At 40.3% G+C, this 24982-nt stretch overlaps 2 protein-coding genes across 9 annotated transcripts in view; one reads left to right on the top strand and one right to left on the bottom strand.

Moving 5' to 3' along the window:
• Positions 1–969: 969 nt before the first annotated feature.
• LOC144196908 (sphingosine 1-phosphate receptor 4-like) lies at positions 970–3919 on the bottom strand. The gene is made up of 2 exons (XM_077717418.1): positions 3276–3919; positions 970–2460 (listed from the first exon to the last, which is right to left on the bottom strand). The coding sequence occupies exons 1-2, from the start codon at positions 3349–3351 to the stop codon at positions 1160–1162; spliced, it is 1377 nt and encodes a 458-aa protein (XP_077573544.1). The 5' UTR covers positions 3352–3919; the 3' UTR covers positions 970–1159.
• A 1403-nt stretch (positions 3920–5322) lies between these two features.
• The window catches only part of LOC144196404 (myosin IXB), a 36626-nt gene continuing 16966 nt past the window's right edge, over positions 5323–24982 (top strand). For 5 of the 8 annotated variants that reach the window (XM_077716553.1, XM_077716551.1, XM_077716556.1 and 2 more), the window contains exons 1-5: positions 5326–5968; positions 16919–17142; positions 17223–17442; positions 17725–18234; positions 23677–23771. In XM_077716553.1, coding sequence (XP_077572679.1) covers positions 16982–17142; positions 17223–17442; positions 17725–18234; positions 23677–23771 — 986 coding nt within the window. In that variant the 5' untranslated portion in view covers positions 5326–5968; positions 16919–16981. Of the gene's footprint in view, positions 5969–6070; positions 6144–16918; positions 17143–17222; positions 17443–17724; positions 18235–23676; positions 23772–24982 lie in introns of all 8 variants that reach the window. The other 3 variants (XM_077716549.1, XM_077716555.1, XM_077716550.1) reach the window with 3 other exon arrangements.

Here is a 24982-nt window from a genome sequence, read left to right as displayed (position 1 = left end):
CCTAACACTTGTTTACTACAAATATCATAATATTTTCTCTTGTTGCCATACTTGGGATTAAAATGCTTTATTGTAAAATTTGGAAATATGAAATATTTGTTTTGGTTTGAATGTGAGCAAACTATTAAGTTGTATACTCTTTAGTAAGGCGGCACGGCGGATGAGTGGTTAGTGTGTCGGTCTCAAAGTTTTAGAGGCTTGGGTTCAAATCCAGGTTGGTCGACCTGTATGAAAATGTAACCTACTCTTAATGACATCTGTCACAGTCACAATCTGTCACAATTTCCTATCTGACATAACTACATTTTTAAGCATATTTCTGTTGGGATCCGCTGATTTATATTATCATGGGAAAATCATACAATCAGATGCCACAGCTTTAGCTGTACTTTTGCAATCCAATGCGCTCAATGCAATAACATAGGCAATAAATCTCTCTTCTGATATATATATGGAGCTTTTTTTTCTTCACATGGATGCCAACAAAGACACCTTGGAAGGAATATTTAAAACTTGACTTTGTCAAGCTGATGTTGGTGGGATTTTTTATATTCATGAATCATTTGGAGTCTTATGGAGCCTGTCAAAGTTTCAATGACATATAGCCCTTCAGATGAATGGAAAAAGTTGAATACTAGTGGAAAATTTATTAACAAAAAAATAAAACATCATCACTGAATATCCCATAATAAAAAATGCATACAATATACTTATTTTCTTACATTAAAAGGGTATAAAGGTATATTTATTCTGCTTTCATGTGGAATATTTATTAACATTCAACTAAAAAACTTCACTAAATATCCCGGAATTTAAAAATTGCTTACAATACACCCATTTTCTTGCATTATAAGGGTATAAAAGATATATTTATTCTCATTTCACGTAAATTATTTTTAACATTCAACAAAAAAAAAACATCACTAAAAATCCCAGAGTAAAATAAAATGCACATAAGTATGCACAGCAATTTTTTTACACATTTTTTTTACAAACTTACATTATAAAAATATATTCATTCTCTTTTCTAATGAGCCATTAGTGGAAATATACATGGTTTACCTGCTTCAAATTGTTATGACTAGGAAGCAGTTATACAATTTGTGTGTATGGGATGCCTTTCAGGTCCTGTTTGCATGGGAGGGGTCCGCATTGTGGTCTAACCGCTCGAAAGCGAGAGGCAGCTGATGGTGGAGCTCAGCCTGCATTTTTTCGAAGCCTGGCGGGCCTTCGTGGATGTCAGCGGCGGTGGCGGGGAGGCGGCGACGATGGGATTCCTGGCCTTCTTATAACTACTCCTCAGGCTGTCTTGTTTGCTCTCCGAGGTGCTACTAGTGTCCTTGGAAGACCACCCTTCCGGGCAACAAAGACCCCCCATCAGGCAGGAGCCACACAGGAGGCGGGCCATCGCTCTCCTCATTTCGCCGCTGCCCAGGGCGTAGATAACGGGATTGAGAGCCGAGTTCATCACGGCCAATGAGATGAAGATGTCGGCGCTGAAGAGCGCTGCGCACCGCCGGGATGCGCAGAAGAAGTCCAGCAGTAGCAGAAGGAAAAGCGGACCCCAGCAGAGTAAGAAGACCCCCACGATGATAATCAGCGTCTTCAGAAGAGCCAAGGATCGCTGGCGGCAGCGTGGCAATTGCGTGCTTTTGTGCACGTGGATGTAGATGGCGCCGTAGAGCGCGCCGATGGCCACCAGGATGGCCATGAAGAGGAGAAGGGAGAACAAGATGTAGTTTTTGGAGTAGAGCGGGAGAAGGGTGGAGCATCTGTCCAGACTGCACATGCAGTTCCAGCCCAGCAAGGGGAGAAAGCCGATGACCAGTGCCAAAGCCCAGCAGAGGGCCACCAACCCGTAAATATGGAAGTAGGCGCCCCGAGCCGACTTCTGAGGCGGAGGCCTTGTGATCGTCATGTAGCGCTCCACGGCGATTAGCAGTAAACTAAAAATGGAAGCAGCCAAGGCCACAAAGAGCGTGCCCTCGCGGAAAAGCCAAAGCGCCGGGCTCAGGCGGAAAGTCCGACCGCCTGACATGCAGATGTTGAGTAGGTAGGCGGCGCCGGTCAGCAGGTCGCTCAGTGTGATGTTACCGATGCAGACGTAGACCCATCGCCAACTGCGACGGATGCGGGAAATCACGGCCACCAAGACCAGGGAGTTCTCTAAAATGATGAGGACACTGATGCAGAGGAAGATGATGGCGCTGGCGTTGATGTGGTTCGGGGAGTTGGACACGGTCCGGTTCTTCAGACGACCCGTGTGGTTGTAATGGCGGAGGATCACCTGGCTGATGTCAGAGATGGCTGAAATGGATGTGTTGATAGGGAAAGTGGAAAGGTGATACAAGTGAGGGCATGAAGATGAGGAGGTCAGGGAAGAGAGAAAATCCATGTCCAGAACTAGGTTGGGGTGATTGTGCGAGAATGAATGGCACACTTTTGTCCCACTTGAATCCCCTGATAAGATGGAGAAAAAAGTATGAGTGCAAATAAAAAGTGGAACTGATACTTAGGTTTTTCTTATAGAAAATGATGTACTTTTAAACACTTTTACCAAGCATGCTTATTATCATTTAAACCGTGGATTAATAATTCAGCAGTTCTTTAAAAAGCACTACTATGAACTCAAAGTGTGGGTCAAATCCGCCTTGCGCTTCCTCAATGGCACTTTGCCAATTTAAAAGTCATCATTTAAATGCCTCCCCTCATGTGGTGAACACAGCATGGACCAAAAACACATGCAGAGGGCATTTAAATCGCAACAGGGTGCTCTTGAACTATTTCTCGTAAAGCAAGTGGCAGGCACAGCAAAAGTCTGAATACGACGTCTATCGGAAATCGACCTTTGTTATGCAAAATCCATTTCTCAAATGCAGTCTCGGCATCAACAACTTTATTCATTCTCCAGAAACGAGACAAAACGACATCGCTCTGGACAAATATGAGTGAATCATTTTAAAAACCCAGCTCTTTGCAATGTGCATGAAACTGAATTGCGAAATTTTTGTATAACTTTATCACTTTATTCATCCCATATTCGGGAAATTTTATTGTCACAGTAGCAAGAGGGTGAGGATGCAGAAATAGGAAAGGCATTTTAGACATAGATAGATTAGTCATTTAATTAATAGATACATGAATAAATAGATAAATAAATTAGCGTGTTGCCGCAATGAGGGTGCAGCAGTCTATTGCTGAAAGAGCTTTGGAGGGTTTCTTTGGCAATTTGTCGTAATTATATTAATCAATAACCGAATAATGACCTGACTTACCGTGGCTGGCAGTGGTTAGGATGCTGAAGTCATGAGAAAGTGCTCTTGTCGCTGACTCTTGATTTCTGTAACCCATTTTTTTATAGGGAAGTAACCCCTAGTAAGTTAACACCCATCGCACGTGTGCGATATGCAAGAAAGATTGCCACCGTGTTGTCACATTTCTTGCACCACATCATAAAAGTGCTTGAAGTGAATCGGAAGCATTTCATCTGTTAGGAGGGCATTCAAACTGTCACTTTTGTGCACCGTTTTTGTGTCCTACATTGTGATTAACATGAGTTCCCACAGGATCTTTCACTATGACTATTGTCCATGTTATCCAATAAAAGGCTTCTTTCAAAATGTGCACAGGGCCATTTAAAGATGACTCAAAGCTTTTGAAAAGGAGTGGAAAGCATCACATTTGCTCTTACGAGACAACGGCAGAGAACGTCAACATCGGGGCTCGAACTAGAATGCTTTTCTTCCCCAATAATTCTCAGAATGTAGAAAAACAGGAAGCCCCCATAAGAGGGTAACGGTGCCCCTCCCTGCTGATTCAAGTGACAAAATGTACCACACAATCTTAAGCCATGTGTTGCAAACTTGACTATGACAAAGTGTTTTATGGGCAGCAAATTGCACCAATGTTGGTGTCATGTTTTTTTTTATTTATTCTATTTTTATGATATATATATGTGTGTGTGTGTGTGTGTGTGTGTGTGTGTATACTGATTAATTCTCTTTGAATTGTGCAGTCTGGTTAAAATAAAACCATTATTTATTAATTTTTTGAACAGCTTATGCTCACAAAGGGGGTGCTGGAGCCTATCCCAGCTAACTACAAGGCACCAGTTGGGAGACATCTTGAATCGCATGGCACAAGGAGACAAACAACCAATGGAGAGTGCTCAATTAGGTATGCCCTGCAGGTTTTTGGGATGGAGGAGAAAATTGGAGTACCCAGAAAACCCACGCAAGCCCGGGGAAAAATGCAAACTCCATACAGGTCAACTGACCTTGATTTGAACCCACAGCGGTGAGGCCCATGCACTAACCATTAGGCCGAGCCGCCTTAAAAAACTTGACAAAATATTAGAGAATATACTATTAAAGTTATAATAGTGCTGAGAGATGGCATGCAACTTTACATATATAAAAAAAATATGTTTTTTTTTTCAAGTAACTGAAACTCAAGGCGTGAACAACACCTAGTTGGCAGTTGTAAACGCCCTCATTCTCAACATGTAATTTCAAACAGCAGTAACCACATCAGACATGTTTACTTTCAACAGTGTTTTAAATGTGCCAACCATTCTCATAATGCTGATACATACAAATACTTTTTGGTACCAAATAATACTCATATTTAAAAAAAAAAGGAGGATCCAGAGTTAGGGATTGTAAAGATGGCCCAATATTTTTGTATTTTGTCCTTTTCCCTCCCATAGGAGTTTACAGTATCCATATTAATGTATTTATTTATCAAGTTTAGCACAGATCTTTAAATCAGGGATAAATGTAGAAGATTATAGTTAGTTGGAAAATAAGTTACTGTTTGGAGAAGAGCAACAAAGGATCTAACAAATTAAAATAAATGTATCTATGTGAGAAAGTCAACATCTTGCGGTCAAAAGCAGCATTACATTATTTTGCCCTGTTAGAATTTAAAATGAACATACAATCAAATAACTAATATATTTTGTATTATTATCATCATTGTTTTAAATAAATAAACACTAGGATGTCCCCGATTATTATTATATAATTATAAATAAATGCATTAACAAATTCAATGCTCATGAAAACTAAATAAATAAAACTAATAGACTGGGAAGAGGGGCTGTTTCAGTGCCATTGACGTCAATGGACGTCCAATCCATTTTGACTGGATGGGGTGAGTAATTGAACGTTTATTGGAATGAATGGATTTAGTGAATCTAGTGCCATGTAAAAGGTAAAATAAAAAAAATCCTAATTCGTGCATGAAATGGTTGATTTGGGTATCAAAGACATCAAGCAAGTGTCCGTCACTTCCCGTAAATACAAGCCGTCATGTACCTTTTAATCGTGCATTGGCGCTATCTATGTATATATAATTGGTGCCATTGTGGCAGTGTTAGTGAGCCGTACCACCACTGTAAATACTGTAGGGGGGTCTGTTGTCCTAAAGCTGTTCATTTCAATGCAACAGCGCTCCCTCATTGAACGCGTCACCTTTTTTTTCTTGAACTTTTTTTCCTCCCCTTGGTGGTTTCTCACAGCCTAGCTGCTGTTATTAAGGCAGTAAAGAAAGGAAGTGGCAACGGGCTAGCTTGGTTAGCCAATCAGTAAGCTGTCCATCACCCTGCGACAAATGTACTTTTGAACATTTTCAAGCCCGGAATGTAGAAGACGCCTGTCCTTTGTGTCGCCGAGGCATACGAGGAAGCCACTTTTTTGTCCACTCGTGTTATTGTGTTATATTTGCCAGTTTCCGCGCCGGTTTCAAGCTCGTGTTCGTATCTTTGTCCGTATCCGGCGTTAGCCCTCGCAGACTCCGAGGTCAGATTTCAACCAAATTGCCCGACAAAAAAGGACACGGATCTACGAGTGAACTAGCCTTTTTTGTTTTTTGTTTTTTTGTTTTTAATAGTAGTAGTCATCAGTCACTTTAATAGTAAGGAATACTACAGTGACGACTAATACAATGGGAGCAGCTGCAAGAAAAGGTACGTTCACCTTCTATTAATATGTCTGGTTGTGTCACAATGACTAAAGTTTTTAATTTAACATTATCCTACCACACGGTGAATTATTCCTGACTTCCGAAGCATATGGACGTTTACAAACTGGCTCACAGTCAGTGTAGTGACAGAGCAGCTAAAGGAAATGACTCCTATAAAGGTGAGTTAGCTTGGTCTAAAACTGTCATTTTTAAGTGTCTTGTGTTAACATGCTAGTTAGCATCTTTGTAACGTATGCATGAGTTGTCTGTCTCAACTTGTTGCTCAACAACGTTGCTAGACGCTGTAAAAAAATGTGACTCAATGATAGTGTTTCCAAGCCTTGGTGGAACAATGCAACTTTGGGGAAAAATCCATACCAAATGTATACTGTTCAGTAAAACGTTCTATTGCAATGTATGTATTTTTTGACCTGTCACTGTAACCATATTTTTTTCATGCATATATTATAAAAATATTCAGACTGACTTGAATTTTCTATGGCAAACCTTGCATCTCAATATTAATTGTGTTGGTGGTGGTACACAATTTAAACAATGGAAAGAAAGCCGTATTTCAGTTTGTCATTGTTTACTCATTGGAGAAGAATATACTTCTTGGGTGAGAGGCGTGTTACACATGCAACTCGTCACTCAGGAACAACTGTTCATGGTGGCATTTGCAGCTATGGATAAATTAGTCTTCAGTGAAGCTACCATGCATCTTTGTGCCAGGGGAAGAAGCTGGGAAAAACTGCATTGGTACAACATTCAAGACAGGTCCTGGCCCGGCAACTACGATTGTTCATGTCCTCTTATATTTGTGCTCCATGTGGTACAAATTAAAATAATACGGTTCAACTGTTGGCAGATACATTGGCCTAAAAATGTCTGTTACTGAATGAGACCATTTTGTTTAAACTGATTAAAAGTAATTTCCATGGAAATTTGAAATAATTGCCCTTCCTCAGCTTTAGTATGTTTATACTACCTGCCTCTCAAATTCTTCATTTACAGTCAATATTTGACTACTAGAGTCATTCCTGAAGGCTTTTGACTCTAAAAAGTACATCAGGCCAAAACAAATGGTTCCATATTTTGTCGCTGGACCAAGCAAGCACTTTCATGATGACTAATGTCATCATGGTGGAAAAACAAAATCATACCCAGGGACATTACATTTACACACATACCCACGCGCACTTTGCTTTGATAGATCTTTGCCATCTTACTGACTTTTTCCATTGCTTTGATTTAGCCTGGTCTGAAATGATGTTTTCTGAAGTAGCCTTTGCCTCAAGTTGTATTCACATCCAGAACAGCTTCTTTGAATCACTTGAATTTGGTTTGCCAAGCTCACAAAAGAATGGCAAATGGAGATTGTTATAATTAAAGGATTTCCTTAAGAAGGAATGCTTGACATGGACTAATTTACTGGAAAACGCACCTCAAAAACCACCTTTTAAGCAGCACCATGTTTTAAGGGATGTCAGCCAATAGTGCCAGAACACAAGGGTACCATTGAAGTCAGGATCATGATAGCCACAGAAATGAAATTGGGACTGAATATTACTTAAAAGTTTGTTTTTGGGGTGCGAACCATCTCGCTGACAGCTAGAAAAAAGTCTAAATTTTGTCCATATGCATATTTTCTCTATTTTAATTGGCTCTCACAGTCCATTGAACAAATATTGTTATTTTTGTAATATTTTAATTTTAATTTGTCAACAAAATGAGCCATCTGGTCAGTTCTGGCTCCAGAGATGATGGAAGTGCAGAAATGGTGGGGGAGGGGAATGGGTTAGCTTCAGCAAAAGTGCAAAAGTACCGTCTTGCACAGGAAAATATATACTAACATAATTGTGATTTTCAAACCAACCAACATTTCCCTTTATCCCCAATGTGTCAATTGTTTGCTACAATGTGTACATTTTTAATGACATTTTTTATCAACAATATTGCAATATGTTGGAATGAATGCTCAATGAATAAATGTCAAGATTTGCAGAGCTCGCATGTGACCCATTGGTAAGCTTTTCATTAAAAAAAATTGCTGAAATTAAAATTGTGTGAATTTTGATTTGAGTATTATACATCTGCCATTAAAAATATCCCTTTCAATTTAATTGTCAAGTATAGGGGCAAGAGCATAGTTTTTCTTTTTATTGTTGTTTTCAAGCATTTTCATTCTGGAAAGCAAAAACCTACTATTGAAGTTGCGGTCTGATATGTCAACAACATTATCTTATCTCACTTGGTAATGTTTACTTGGAAACATGAAATATTGCCTAGATAAATTTGATGAAAATAGTTCAATGACTGTGTTTAAAATATGCTTATGCACAGTGCATGTGCTGCATCAGCTGTTTGCTAACTTCCACGTTTTGTTTTATTATTATTTTTAAGGTACTAGAAGTACATGTGGAAGTGGTTCTTCCTCTTTTGTAACCAAAGTTTGTTAACACAACATCAAATGAGGTTAAGAAGGCAGGATCGGTGACAAATTGTTTTATTTTCTTCAATTTGGGGACATGGAACCCATTGAAACCAGGATTGTGGAGCAGGTTAGCAGCCGCACTGTGATTTCTAATTAGTCCCTTAACAGCATGCCTTCTAGCTATGTACAGCTGCTGTGCTAGGCTGTGCTGATGTAGGTGACCTCTTGAATGAAATATACTGCGGCCCTATTGATCAGGCAAATGTAAACTACCCAGCTCATCTTATTAGAGGTAACACGAGTCTTACAAATACCAGGCGCTGTTAATGTTTCCATCATTACTGTTTTTAACACTTTTATGGCGGTCTTGGTGCACATGCCTGAACACTATACAGTTTATGCTAAAATATAGTGCAATCATATAACATTCAAGTAGTAATGAGTGTAAATTTTTAACCTGCTTTGCTGTTTGAAGATCTGATACCTTGGGTGTTTTAGCACAGTAGTGTCGGTGTCCCTACTAGCAATATATTTACCAACTTCCTCATATATCACAATCAATGTGTATGATGTGATGCACTTTATTGTTGGAATTGTATAATTTTCTTTTAGTTTGGGTGCATATCTTTTCAGGTGAGGGATAAGTGGACAGTAATTGTCTAACAGAAACTGCATAAAGATTATTTTTACCACATAAAGGGGAAGAACTTGGCAGACTATCTATGGCGTGTTTAGACCTGCTTTTTATGCTCAAGAAAGATATTTGGATGACAGCAATTCAAACTGCGTTTCTGCACTCGGATTATCTTGTTAGATCTCAAGTTGCTTTTGAGTTGATCAGTAGTATCGACTACTAAAATCCCATCTGCTGATGATTACGCCATTCAGTCAGACACATCAGAGTTGATTTTAAAAATTAGGTTGTTTATTGAGTTGACTCGGTGATAAAACTGTTCAGTAAATGAACACAGGCTAGTAGAGGAATGGAAAGATGGAGGTCAGGGTAGAGAAATGTGCCACCAGTGTGTTCCACGCTCCGCCTTGACTCGGTAGAGGAAAGGGAATTTGACTTTGCAGAAAACTGGGAAATGAGCTGTGTAGTCGTGGGTTGCTATGACGTCTTCTTCTTTACACACTGTAGCAAACCGTGAGCAAAAAAGAAGAAAATAACAAGGAGTTGATGGAGGTATTGAGAGGGAGAGATTGGCGAGGCTGTAAAGTCATCAATTCCTCAAACTCCTTGGTAACTTGGCACTGTCAATGTGGCCAACCAAATTTATGGGCTTTATAAATAGACTCGGCTCTAATGATAGGGTGTACGTGAGGGAAAGACCAACTGTTTCAGGATGGCCTACTTAAAGCTCCCCATTCGTCATTCGCTTGAACACATATCAGGTCAAGATGCTCGCTATCAAAGGCATGATTGCGATCCCACTGATCTCCCAATAGTGGTTTGTTTAGATGATTACAGGCACACAATCCAAGCAGATTTTGAACCAGAATTACAAAATATAATAAAACAGTACTGCAAAGTGAAGTGCGAAGTGGTGAGTCTGTGGAATGTAACTTAATATAACCATTTTCTGACAGCCACATTTCTGAGTTATTCAAATCTTTGGCAAAGACACACATGGTTGCTTCTGTAATGTGCTCTTAACATGCTTTGCAGTTAAATGCAAGAGATGTGATGTGATGGAAGTTATTGCCAAAATGGAAATTTTCTCTTTCCATTATGGTTTGGAAATGACTCTATTCTATTTGTTGAATTTTGCAGTATTTTGGATGATTTAGAATTATTCAAACAGGAAAAGATTGTTATGGCAACCAGAGTTCGGAATGTTCACAAGCGTCTCACTGTCCAATGTCTATGGTGTAAGCACAGAGTGACTAACCTATTAATTTATGTATTTAAAAAAATTAATATAAATCTGTTTTTCAGTCTGCATTTCACATTACATGTGCCAATTCATGTGGACTTGCATTGTTTATTGCTTTGTAAAAGTACACGCACTTACTTTTCTCTAGTATCATTTATTTTTTTCTTGTATCTTTTATTAAAAAGTAATTCACAGTGAGTAAATTGTGACCACCCCCTTCCTCAAGCTATGCTCTTGTCCACAATATCTGGATGTCGTGCCTACTAGGCACCCACAATCGAAACACAAGTCTCATCAAGATCCCTCATTCGAAACTATCCTCAGTGCAATTTGAACTTTACCACTCATTGGAAAACGTGGCTTATTTTGCAAAGAGTGGAAACATTTCTGTGATGATAGTTGTGGTGAGAGCTATTCCCTCCCCCTCCACCAACTCTACTGTCAATGATCCTGCCCCTGGACTCCGGATTATGAAAGAAGAGGCAGACAGAGACCACCCTCAGGCTAGGATTGCTCTTACCCTGCACGAATGTTGTGGCCTGATGGCCACTGTTTAATTGTCACGCTTACGACTACATGGAGCTGAAGTTCCAATGACAATACAAAATAAAACATCTGTGATTTGTAGCTTAAACTGCACCTACAATGTTCTCTGGAGGAAAGAAAAAGACTGCCATGTAACCTGACTTTAGAGTAGAACCTGGTTTGCATTAAATTTCTGGAAGAGTCAATGGAGGGTGATGTAGTCTATTGTTTTTAAGGACCAATTGTTAGACAGGGTTGTCAAAATTTGAAATATCTCACTTTTCGTTCTGAATGCCTGACAAGCTGTTGAGGGTGACTGAACCAAAAAACAGAAGACCACAGATGGGTGAAGTATAGGTGAGAGCAGCAGAGGTCTGAAGTGATAGAAGAATTGCAGTTCCTGAACTGTGGACTGGACTTTGCTCTGTTTGTCTTTTCTCTTTTCACCATGTCGTCTCAGGTCACTGATGAATAGCTGATTTGTCAGAAACCCTTCAGGAACTCTGGGTTAGGTGAAAGAGGAGTGCAAGTCCTGAGGTGTGTGTGTGGGAGGCAACAAAAGGTTGATTGATACCTTGTCGCAGACACCTCATTTTATTGAAAGATCTGTTGTCTGTCTGAAACCACAAACATGAAAGCCAATTGTGTTTGCTTGAGGAACCAGTTTGAGATAGATGCTCACCATAACATTCAGATTCACTGTTAATTGTAATTGACGTGTCAATCATTTATTCATTTTCCGAACTGCACAGGGACACTAAGCTCAATTTTGTGTTGTTTTTACTCTGCATGGAGCATATTTGTCTCATTGTGTCATTCTGTGATCATTGGACAGTAAAATTGTTCAGTTTGGAAAAGTAGTCTTTGTAATATTTAGTTGTGTGACTTTCCATTTACTCAAGAATGAAGACCACTGATAAAATCAACCAATCTTTGTGTAATCAGTTTTTCTGTCTATGAGTTGTTGCAGACTTTGTATTGTTTGCTGTAAATCCTTTTCATTCAAGCCTGTGTACTCCTGTAGCCATGCTGGAAGCACAATGGATGCATGTGTCGGAAGTGTTTTTAGCACAAGAGTAGCCTCCATGAGTGAGTGAGTACAATAATCCCCTTCCTTTTCCGCTTTTCCCGAGGTCTGCCTGCAGGTGCCCTTCGTCTGTAAAAAAAAAAAAATATATATATATATATGGAATCCTGTTTGTGAATGGGATTTATCATATTGGCCCAAAAGGAAGTGGTGGGACTCTAACAGGTACCACAATGGCTTTATTCTTCAAATATTACTTAGTATTTTTGGTGAGATGATTGTATCCAAGCATTGGTGTTTTGTTATTGTTGTATAAAATTAAAATAAAACAATTATGCTCCAACATAATTAAATTTAAGGCCATACTTTGCTCGCCTTAGTGTAACCTGACATCTGGACTAAGTTAGAGGTAATGTTCCAAAGGCTCTGTGGTATTGAGCAAAAAGGGGGGTGCTATTGAAGGCAGTGGAAAAGACAAATGAGAAGGGGAATCTGTGTTGGAAAGTGCTATACCATTAAAGATAAAGGGAAAAACTGATGCATACTGCAAAGCAAAGGTTGTTCAGGGCTTTCCCATTCGTAGCTGACAAGGTTAGTGACCTGCTCTGAAATATATAGAAAGTGGAAGTTCATAAAGCTGTGACTCAAACTCATTTTTGATTGCCCAAAGGTCAAAACAACGACTCGACACGGGGCTGAGTAAAACCCATGGGATGTACATTGTGGAATGTAGAATGCGCTAGTATTTCTAGTAGTTAACTTTTGTTGTTTTCATCCGTGATAAGGAGGTCAAAACCTCCCCCCATGGGACCTTGGATGGCAGCCAGCTTTAGTTTGTCAATACATGACTCAGACGCATGACATTGGGAATGGCAGATCAATGCAATCCCTGAGATAACTGTGTTTTCATTGATTAGCACTGTGCATTGCTGTAATGGCAATTCAGCTGGACGGGCAACTATTTTTTTTGAAACCATGTAATAAGTTCTTTTAGAAATTTCCAAGTAATCATTTTCACATAGAAATGTTAAAATAATTCATTGATGGTCACTGGAAACTGTGACCTCTGACTTTTTATCTGCAGCTGGTGGAGGTAGGATAAGTGCAAATGATTTAATTAGCATGGTCATTAAATGTGTGTACTTTGTTGCACTGTTTTAGCCTAATTTGGGATAGAGGACAATATTAGCTTGGTGTCCCACTAGGCTTATAAATAGCTACAGACACACAGCACTTCATATCCTTTTTTTGTAATGTCTGCTTAGTTAACTGGTGCACTAGCTACTGTAATTGCACACTGACATTCCTATTGTGTACCTGACATAACTACTGTTATTCTTCCTCTATTGTAGTTTGTACACCAGATAATATAATTTTTTTAACAGAAGCATGTTGTCACTATTCACTGAATATGCTCATATCAACAAGTCAATGGCTCCTTTCTTGTCGTCTTTGAATGCAGGGAGCAGATGTTCTCATCTCTTTTTCACGGTGCAAAGAATATGGGGAGCACACTGTGCCCTTTACCCTTCACAAATGTTTTCACTGTGTTCTGTATCTGCATTTGTGATTTTGTTGTTTTTTTTTAACCCAGTTGGGGTCTGCTAGTTAATTCCCAGCTAGAGGTATCGTTTTGATTCGACAAAGGACTGTTTTTTGAATAGACCACAAGTCTAGTGGGAAAGCACTGATCCATTCACGGCCATTTTGGGTGCATCTGCACTGCATCAACCCCGCGGCTGATTAGTGCCACTCAGCAGAGAGAGGAGCATTCTCTCACTATCGCCAGACCTTAGTGTGTTTTTGAATCCCCAAGAGTGGACAAACGTAAAGACCAGATGCCGCAGGGGATATATGCACACACTCAACCGAAACACACTAACACACACACACACACACACACACACACACACACACACATTAAGTCTTGACTTCCTTTGCTTCCATCTCGCTGTTTGCCCAACGGACAATGCCGCATTGGCATAGGGCCAAACCTTCTCCATTAGGTTACGTTAGGGAGAGTTCTAGTCTTGATGGATACTTGAGTGGCCCAGCTCCACTTTCCCCAGGGAGTTAAAATGAGCTTTTGGTTGCACAGAGTAACAACGGGTCTGTCTGGATCCCTAGACTATCGGATATTGGAAATGCAGGGTAGAATCAAACGGTTATATCCAACTCGAGTGGATTTGTCGTAAGGATTAATTGCTTGGTGTTGGACAGTAGTTGGTTTGTTGTCAGTCAAATTGATTTTTGTTGTTGCAGGAGAAAACATAATGGTTTGTTGTCCATTATAATGTCCAATGTTGTTTTCGTCTTAAATTTTGCCTCCCAAACCAAACAATGCATTCTGATCACTTTTGTGGTTTTAGGTCTTCACCATGACGCTCTTCATCTCCAATTATTGGTCTAGGTTTTCCCCTCATCATTCCACAGAGGGCTGCATAGTTCACTTGCCTTTTTAGGCTGCCTAATGAGGTCTTTAAACCGTGTGTTCTTCCAAGGTACCTGATTGGATATGCTCAGAGCCTGCACTGGGAATTTCAGTAATGATATAAGATTAATTTAATCATGATTATGACTAAAACTTTATTATTGTTTCAGCCCTAGTCAAATCTCCCAGTGTAATTTAATAAACCTTACATGCGGTGAGTAGTATGTTGTCGTTCAACAGAATCTGAGAGTGCGTTTATAACTTTCTTCTGTGAGAAAATATTCCTCAAAATTAGATGCAGTTTTGTTGCCCTCTGTTACTAACTTCTAACTATGTAGTTTTAAATCTGCAGTCTTGGTAGTATTTGAGTTTTTAACAAAGAGCACTTTTGCTACTATCATAATGACTATGACCAAGATAGGTGCTTGGCTCTGCACTGACTCATGACATTTATTCCTCAATGGAATTCAGGGAGTCACTGTTTCTTCCTGCACATGCACACCAACTGCTGACATCATAACTTGCTTCATCACACTGACCTTATCCTGAATTCAAATTATGAGTCAACCAGGCTGGGCAGTAGAGGTGGTGAGAAAGAAGAGAAGGACTGTTCCATTCACTGACTGTCTGTGGCACTGGGTCATTTACTTCCTGCCACATCACACAGTCAGCTGACACTGTCTCAGGCCTCACTACTTGCTGTTTGTATTATCACAATCGTGCCAGAAGGGGAAAACTACAATGATAATAAAACACACAAGGCTTGATCACAATGGCAGGCACAAAACTCGTGACATTAATCCTCCTTGTCTGCAGCCAGTTTTTGCATATTTTTTTTGAAAGCTCTGGTGGAAATGGGGTAAGCGCTATTTAGCTTTTGACACTTTTGCCAATGAGTCAATCCAATAGGTTTTATTTCCAAATATGGGCTCATTTTTTCTGTATGCTTTCAGACAAGAATGAGGATTGACCAGAAAATTCTACTTAAATCCCAAGAATCCATAAGTGAAATCTGGTTGCTACTTTTACATTTGTTTAATGCAAAAGACCTTAAGCAATGTTTGTAAGTGACCAATTGATTAAGTAGCTGGACATGGTTTTGGTGGGCACACCCCTTAAATATGTCTGGTGTAAGAAGCTTTTTCGAGGTTAAAGCCCTGTCCTGCCCACAGTAAGCGGCTGAAGAGTCCCTGTCTGAGCTGTAGTCCAGCACTTTGGTGTATTTCCCTATCCCATCATAAGCAGCTAAAGGGCCAGGCTAAGCCCACCCCAAGCAGACAACGCTGGGGTCTTATCTGTGGAATGCTGGGTATCCTCTCTGAAGATCTCCTTTGCAGGGAGGAAGCTGTATTATCTCAAAGCCCCATGTTTCGCCATTCAATTGTCCCACCGGGTTTTGTCTTTTTTATCTCTTGAAAATGTATCCTTTTTGTTCCATCTTTCTGACTTTTGTGATAATTCCAGCATTCCGAAGTACCAGTGAAAGTGAGGTATGATGCTTGGCAGCAATCAGCAAGATGGTGGTTGTTATCACTGATCCAAGCAATTCAGTTTTTTGTTAGGCTTGTGTATTTTCAAAATAGTCAGCTTACAAATGATACCATTTGCTGGACATTGAATTTTGTAGTTTCAGCTTTGGAACTTTGGGTTGCCCTTTCTGGGTTTTAATCGAGTGAGCAGCTCAGAGCTTGAAGTGACATATTTAAACCAGCTAAACCTCATGATGCAGGATAATGCTTATTCTGCCTCTTGTGGTTTCTGCAGTTTTGTGAACCTTATTATTTTAAAAGCGCTCACATGCAAATGTGGCCTGAGGAAAATGCAAACTGTAAAGTTTTATTTTGGGTCTAATCCTCACAGTAATCGATTAGGCTCTGTGATGATGTGTGTCCGATACCAAAACATCACTACTTGTTGAAAAAGTGATCTCAAAATACCAGCCTTATTTAATCATTTTAATCATTATTAAGATTCAAACACCACAACAGAGCAAAAAATATTGATGGGTTGGAAAGAGCCAAAACTCAGAACATATGCTTAGCCTATCAAAAATGTTTTTAGATGCACTAGCTGGTTTCTGATCATAAGTTTATTGCCCCTAGAGTAAGATTCTATTTGCTGTATTTTCAGTTGGGTGATATCTTGGTCGCCATTACATGTCGTGTTTTTCAAGTTGACAAAATAAACAAGTCTTTCCTTGAATGAGAAAAGTGATAAACTATCAGTCCTCGTGCTTCGAGGATAGCTCTCCGGTTTCCAAGGCAGCATAGTCGGCCTGCCATACCGCGCAAGACTGTGATTTAAAACCGCTTCCTGTTTCCCCAAGGGTGGCTTACAGTTTACCAAGCATTCATTATTAACACAGGGTCATGCTACTCGATACATCACTAGACCTGACCCAGCTGCTGTAGTGATAAATTTGCTTCTCTCTTGTATGGATCTTGAACTATATCCTGGTGACAAATGGCCACATGACAGCCATGTACCAAAGCATTTTTTGCTGTGTGGTAAAGGTTTTAATTGGGTCATTTTTTTTTAAACTACGTCTGCTAGTGTGTTATATATATATATGCACAGTCGGATGTGACTTTGATGTGGAATTAAAAAGACCTCGTGGGAATTTTTTTCCCCCAATTCAAACATGATTTATTTTCTGCCAGGTGCTTTGTGGTGAGAAAGGGACAGTGGCTGCGGCATGCTGAAGCAACACCCTCTGACTCAGGATGAGTGTCAGAGATGGCGGTGCCGCCGTAGCATCGAGTTTAGGCGGAGTAAGGGGGGGAGCCGGTCTGCCGACGAGCGCCAACGATCACAACGGACGCTCGTACCTGCTCCAGATTTATCCACGACTCGCTTCTGAGTCAACCACCTGCTGTAATCTAAGGTGTGTGGCTCACCTTGTTAAAAAAAAATGAGCAATCCTTCTGTTGTACCCCACTAATCCCTCCCCCCACTATTGTTCAGAGTGCAGAAAGATGCCACCGCAGCTTCTGTGATCTCGGATGCTGCAGTGGCACTGGGGCTGGACCCCAGCGGCCTGTATGTACTGGCAGAGGTTAAAGAATGCGGTGGGGAAGAGTGGGTGCTGGAGGCCGGAGATCTTCCGGTGCAAAGGTTCTTGCTATGGCCACGGAAAGCCCAGGAGCAGCACCCACGGAGCCTTGGATTTTACTTCTTACTGCAGGTAACTCATCCTCACGTTGTGTATTGTTCATGCTCTCTTGACAAAATTTGACTTCTGCAATGTTTCAATACTATAATTTCAGTTAATTTCTTGGGAATTTCCAGTTTGCACAGCAACTACAAATAAACGAATGAGCCCAAGATATTTCTCAATAAAACTTGACTGACAAGTTATTGTGCCAACCTTTTTAATTAGATCTCCTTCTTATCCGTATTCTTTTTTGGCAACTATTTTGTGAATGGCATCCAAATGAAATACCTTCAATTTCTATTCTTGTACCAGGAGAGGAACAACGACGGCTCTATTCATTATGTCCACCTACCCACCCTGTCCAAAGAGCAGGAGGCCCAACGACTTGCTGCTAGGGGTTTCCTTCCACCTCCTCAGGATGACTTTGCGGACCTTTGCAACCTCCCCAAACTCAACGAGGACAGTATCCTAAATAACCTGCGAACACGCTTCTACAAGAAAAAGATCTACACTTACGCAAGCAGTATACTCATTGCCATCAATCCCTTCAAGTTTTTGCCAATCTACAACCCGAAGTATGTCAAACTGTATGAAAACCACCAGTTGGGCAAACTGGAGCCGCACATCTTTGCTATTGCCGACGTGGCTTATTATGCCATGCTCAGGAAGAAAGTCAACCAATGTATTGTCATCTCTGGAGAGAGTGGCTCGGGCAAGACGCAAAGTACCAACTTTCTCATTCACTGTTTGACCGCACTCAGCCAGAAGGGCTATGCCAGTGGTGTAGAGAGGACTATACTTGGTGCAGGACCAGTCTTGGAGGTAAGAGAATACTGTCAATGAATGCAACACACTAGCTCTGTAATTTCTCTTAGCGTATTTGCTCCTTTGGCTTGCATTAGGCGCTAATGTATCACTTAAAAAGGGTAGGTAGAGAAAAGAACGAGACAAGCCAAATCTCCTCGCCTGTTTGTCTCATCAACTATAAGGAATTCTTACATCACAGATATCTATTCATAAAACTGGCTTTAATTATATGCCTCGATTATATCATCAATGATAGTGCCTCCAAGTAAGTCATATCTCTTTAGAAGGTAAAAATATAAACAGGAATAACATGACACACTTTGGTTTAAAAAATTTCAATGGTGGATCGACCTTTACTTCCATGGTTATGGAGGATTGTAAATTCCCATGAAAGAGAAGGGAGGAAATGTATTTTCAGGCTGCAGCACTCGGCTGGATGGATATATGATCATTGGTGCGTGGTATTAAACGCTTTACCATAAAGACGATGGTCTCCCCAGCAAAAAATAGAAACGTTGAAATGTTTCTTGGTTAACCCCTCACGTGTCCAAGTCCTCTCTTGGAATCAAAAGAACAACTTTGCTGACTAAATTTATTCCAGAAAAAGACAGTTGTAGACATCTGTCTATGGTTTAAAAATAAAGAACTGCCAATGTATGCCCTAGTTTTGTTTTTTAGTTTAGTTTATGTCACTTGGCCATGGAATTTATGCGCTTCATTTTGTTTATTTTCCCCCTCCCTCTAATAAGAAGCAGAGACCGTCACTTTTAATGGTGGAAGAATTTGAAATAAGTATCCGCAGTTCCATCCTACCCACAAAGTATTCATATTTTAGACCTGCTGTGATTAAACTTTGCTGCATTGTGCGGCCCTTATAAAATTATGTTTTACTTTTATTGAGACTGTACGTTTGAATAACTTCCATCTGTTCAGATTCCTATAAGCTCAGAGACCTGGAAATGTATTTTAGATGAATGGGAGTAGCTAAGAAAAGGAAAAAAGACAAATTATTGTGTAGCTGGAAACACATGGCCCTCAGAATCCCCAATCCCTCTTCTAAATATCCATATTTAATTCAGTCCTTGATTTCGGTGGCATTATTTTCAGTATCGTGGTTCTCTGAAAGTAAATGTCTGCATATTGTCCGTTTTTTATTGCGCAGTAACAGCACTAAAATTATTATTTTTTTAATCCCATGTGTGCAATGTACATTTGCAAAACTGCTGAATGAGAACAACAGCTCTGATTTTTAACATTAGGTTAAAGGGAGGGTGCTGCTGTAGAATAGGAGAAAATAAGTCAATATACATTGTGGGGCGCTACAGTCACTTAAAAGCATGTGTCAGCCAGCCATCCATCATCAGCCACATGACTTTTGCCCCTTGACCCTCTTGACTCAGCACTCAAAAGGCACTCGCAAAAGTGCTGCGACTTTAAGATGCAGCTGAGAAAGTGTAGCTTTGGTCTCATACTGTGTAATATGTGTCAGTCTGATGTAGAAATTTCCCCTCCATCAGCAGAGTTCTGGTCTCATTGGCAAATGCACACAGCCCCTGTTCATTCCCAGATTGCAGTTTGTGTCAGTCTTGTCCAGAGCTGTGGTTGCACAGGGAGACAACAAGACGGGATTGGGCTTTGTTGGGCTCATCATTTCAAGAGCCATCCAGATTGTCAATTGTCTTGGATCGGGAACAATTGCGGCAACATGACATCAAAGATGGCATTTTGTTCAGAACTAACATGCCATGCAAAATAGATTTGTTTTATGTGGGGGGATATAAGGACATCCACTTAGACACCACCTGGGAGCTTTTGTAGCTAACTAATAGCACAGCGAGCCTGAATCTAAATCTAAAGTCTCTTTACAGAGGAAGCAATAACTCCTGAAAGTATGCTCCCTGCAGTTTCACTCCACACTCGTGGTGCTTCCTTCTTTTGACAAATTGGAATTGAGATTTAAAGTGAGTGAAGGTTTCTTTCAAAAGGTTTACTTGTACGAAGGAAACTCTTCCAACATTCATAAAGATTATACACTTTTTGCACTGCATACTGACAGAATTAAAGCGTGTGTCTAGCCTGTGGCTATAGGGGAGCTCTTCAAACTTGGGTTACATTTTGCAGAGGTGAGATCACTATTTGTGCTGCTGGACTGAATGGCCTCGACCTGAAACCACTTTAATAAACAGCCGTCCTACTTTTTGCGGTATGCGCTACTTTCTTTCTATCACAGTTTCCATTGTCGATTGCCGCCGTTTGGGGCCTATGGCATCAACATAGTGCATTTGCTTTTTGTCCTCAGGAAAATGAACCAGAAAGTCAGTTTAAATTTTAGTCATTTTTGAAAAAGTCTGTAAATGTCTAAATGTCCCACATAAGCAGACGCAGCAACGGGCTAAGATCGTTATCGTAAGTCTGGGCTAAATTAGAATGACTACTGCACTCATCTGTTGCGCATTGGACAATCAGAACAAGAAGTTGCTTTTTATAAGGGGGGACTGTAATTGTTCAGAATTTATTTTTATATTACAATGTCCTATTGAGCATTACAACTGCCCTAAAAGGTCATTAGTTAATCACAATGTGGGTCTTTTTTACTTCTTCTTGAAAGACCATTCCAAGCTCCTGACCAATTTTTGATGAGCAAAATACACCAGCGCAGGCTTTGATTCTGTAAAACTGCCATTTGTTGCAGAATTTAAAGAACATTTGGAGCTTTTTTACCTTCACTGCTTTACAGTGAGTGATGTTGATAACACATTGTATCCTCACACCCTACTTGTATGGTCTTCTGTAATAACCAATGACTCACATACCCAACGAGTACCCTGTGTGTACATTTTGAACTGGTCTGACTCGTTGATCCTCTTGTTTTGTGTGCATCCATTTCCCCCTTGTGTAAGTACACTAAGGGCCTGCTTCTTCTCACAGAAATCGTGGTTACTTACATGACCAGTCAGCTGCTCTGAAGATTAAACAGTCAACAGTCAGCATTGTATATTTAGCCATGCTTTATAAGCAGCCTAAAATACGTTTGTGACACAGGGAGTTCCTGTCATTTGGGACATTTTTAACAGGAAGAGGCTACGACATCGGAAGTAACAGCAGTGGTTTGCCTTAGTTTTTGCCAAGACTTATGGGGTGGGGAGAGACCAGAGGTGCATTGTATGGTTCAGGAAGTGCAGAGAAGCTGGCCATTCTGTCTGCTGATCCATTGTTTATCTCTGTGTTACTGTATATGTCATGGTGGCACCTTATTAGTATGTTCTAGCTGGATAGGTGCTATTGAGTACTAGAATTGGGGGAAAACTTTTTATTCAGCTGCTAAATCTCATTCCCAGACCAATCAATGGAGTGATAAAATGGCACAATGAGTCTATGACTATTCAGAATTGAGATGAAGGCTATTGAAGACAAAACCAGGAATGAGCATATTTTGCCATGAAACCTCACCATTGTTTGGCGAATGGAGGAAACTGTGACTGTGACATAGACAATGCCGAGCCCCCTATGAATGTATCCAGCCTGTTTAGAGGTGTGAGTGTCGTGACCTTGGCAGCATTCGTGGAGCTATTTAAATCAAGCTTGACCGCCGACGCCACATTTGAGAAGATGCCACACTGAGCCTACAAATGGGAAGCCGCAGTATCTCGGTATCTGGCATTTTCTAAAGGGCATATTAGATCGATGTGTAATGATTTTACAAAGATTATCATCTGCCAGGTTTGTTATTCAACGGGAAGAATTTATAGGGGATACTGTTTGTGAGCAAACTCTTAAGATTGAATTCCAAGAACTTTGTGTTTGGCTCACCGAGAATGCACGACTTAATTCTGGTCACGCTCAAGTGGAAATGTACTAGATAGCTGGAGGTGAAGTATCTGACTTCAAGAAAGAATTCTCTTAAATAACCTCAACGTCATGAAAAACTTTCGTATGCATCCGAACAATTAGCAGTTCCCCCAATCTGGCCGTCTCCACCTTTTTCCGTTCCATAAACTCTCGAACCCTCATTTTTTTTTTAGAGTGCACATGTCACCACATCTCTTGACAGACTAGATTTCGAAAACCTGTCACTTCCTCATACCTGCCGTGCCTTTGAGCCAATCGCGTTCCCTTCTCTCGGACATGTTTGCCTACTGAGATGATGCTGTGACATGTTTAGTATTCAATCCATGGTGCAGAGGCCTCTATTTTGCTGAGCTTTCCCAGGGTTTTGTGCACAGAGCTGCAAGTTTGCTGGAGCGATTCAATAGGAACAGCTCTGAGATGCAATGAGAAACAAGATAAAAGACTCTGTGGTTCTTAAGTGAAATTTAGATATAAGTATAATGCGATCACAGTATCAAGAAGAGTGACAGATCCCATCCAATTCATTCCTTGGTCTTATTCGGATATAATCAAGAACTGTTCATGGCATCAGTTCCATGCATTTATTTCATCTGGTTGCACTTCCAAGAAGCGTATCCTCACTGGGCCCCATTCTGAAGAAATCCAATAGTGGGCCAATGTAGGGGGAGGGCATTAGTATCAAAAATAATGCAGCAATAAGTAAACAAAGCCCAGAGTTGAAACTAGTCTTACATTTATTGGATAGAGTCAAAGATTGTCCTGAAAATGACTGAAAGTTAGATTACAGGAACAGAAATGGGTTGCCAATTTACCCTTTGGACTCTTACTAATTCACCACTGTAACAAATTCAGCCTGCCTGTGCTTCGGCGCATACAATGTGGTTCCTGTTTAACATGCACAGAGTCGACTTCCCCTGCGGTGGCCTTTTGTTGTACGTGTGTGTGTAGTTGTAACCATGCGAGCATCATTAAGTTAAAAAAAAAAGGAAAGAGAAACAGAAGGGGGGGGCTAGTCTGTTGCCATATCAATGTGAAAAACGAGGGGCCCTCAATGAGGTCTGGTGGCTCGGTCATCTCTGCTCGTGGCTGACGTCTGGTCGGTTGGTTGCTTCTTCAGACTGACTGTTAGACTTTCATTTATCATCACAGATCTATTCTTACACTTTTATACACACCACTCGCTTATGTACATCCACAGACCGAAGAGCAAAATTAGTGATAGGATTTTTAGGGGGGCAGATGGAGAATCGGGGGACAATGAGTTGCAGATGCTTGGCCCCAGTGACACACACTTGCACATGCACACACACCACCGTGAACATGATACCACCCACATCAGTGGTCTCAGCTGCTGTTTAAAAACAAGATGTAACCCCTGCACTATAGGGTTTCTCTGGTGTCACAGTGATTTAATGTCACCAACTTCACTCTTTGGAGATTAATTTGCAGATTGCTCGTTCAAAGGAATTCTTTCGCTATGATTATATTTTTGTCCATTCAAGTACTTGACCGTTAAAATGATCTATGGGCAGTTTATTATTGCCAAAATTATGTTACTCTCTTGAAAAAAAAAAACCTCTGTTTTCTCCCCTCTGTTATTTCCTTCAGGCCTTTGGAAACGCAAAGACAGCCCATAATAACAACTCCAGCCGTTTTGGTAAATTCATCCAGGTCAATTACCTTGAGACCGGAGTGGTTAGAGGGTAAGTCATTTCCAACACGCAACTTGTTAATTATCGCCCAAGGTATGTAAATGGCTGTTTTTACCATGTCGAGTCTATTCCTGTAGCTTGTCATTTACATGTTTTCTGTACTTCTTTAGACCAATTGCTTCCTCTTCGCATGGTCATGTGATTGTGTAGACGTAAACTTTTAGCTACCATCATCTTTTTCTAAGCTACCAAACACGTCACTTCCTCATCTGCAGACATCTGCTCCATCATGTCTTAAAATAAACAGAAGTACAATTCAAGTATGAAAAAAAGCTTCAGGGAACATTCAATATGCCAAACATGTTCAAAGACTTATTGAAAAATATGAATAGTGTTTAATCATCCTGATTAAAAACACTGCATTTCACACTTAACTTCCATTCTTCATGCAGAACATCTTTTGTAGAACAGAATTTTAATCAGAAGTATTATCTGACTAAAGATTTCTATGGCTATACAGCAAGGAGCCCATTGCATGTTATTTTTGTTGAATACAAACTACTCCAGCATCAATAAACAGCAACTGAGATTGTATTTACCATACAACCATCCACATTTTTAAACTGAACAGAAATTCAAATGTAAATCCAGGAAGGTATTTTTCATTTATAGCACCAAGTCTCATCACTCTGTAATGATTTGTCCTTGAATACAATTGGATTGGGGATGCAATCCAATCAGGATCCTCTTAATCAAAAGAAAATGGTATACAGGAGCTCTACCACGGCAGATGTTCAGCCTTCTGCTTCCTCTCTGTGATACAAAAAAGGATCCGGTTATGGAACAGAGGCAGCCCACCGTCTATTTCTTCATCACCATTGGCCATTCAAACAATCCTTAGAAAAGATCGTCTTACACTCAGCCCGAGCAAGACTCCACCTACCTTCAGATATATCCAAATTAGACTATTTATCCATTCCTCTAATGCGAACTCTCTGCCCCTATTTTTATTTTGCTCGGCATGAGTTGTTTAGCCCTGCGATTGGAAGGAAAAAAAACAAGCTTAGCTTATATAGTCTGATTCAGACACTTTTATAACCCTGGCTTTGTAGAGTAGGTAAATACGACTCATTTTAAAATGGCTTGTCACATGACTGCACTCACTTAGCTCTTGTCTCACTCATTTTCTCCCTGCAATAAAATAAATGGAAGCCAGTATTTGTCTGTTGTGTGTGTGTGTGTGTCTTTCATCCGACCCAGTG

Source organism: Stigmatopora nigra, chromosome 5 (genome assembly GCF_051989575.1).
Source record: "Stigmatopora nigra isolate UIUO_SnigA chromosome 5, RoL_Snig_1.1, whole genome shotgun sequence".
Classification (NCBI taxonomy): domain Eukaryota; kingdom Metazoa; phylum Chordata; class Actinopteri; order Syngnathiformes; family Syngnathidae; genus Stigmatopora; species Stigmatopora nigra.
This window is presented reverse-complemented; position numbering and strand designations above follow the sequence as displayed.

Excerpts from the sequence above, each read along its gene's own strand:
- LOC144196908 (XM_077717418.1), bottom strand. The coding sequence starts at position 3,351 with ATGGGTTACAGAAATCAAGAGTCAGCGACAAGAGCACTTTCTCATGAC. Across the intron at positions 2,461-3,275 it reads CCTAACCACTGCCAGCCACG|GGGATTCAAGTGGGACAAAA; the intron begins GTAAGTCAGGTC and ends CCATCTTATCAG.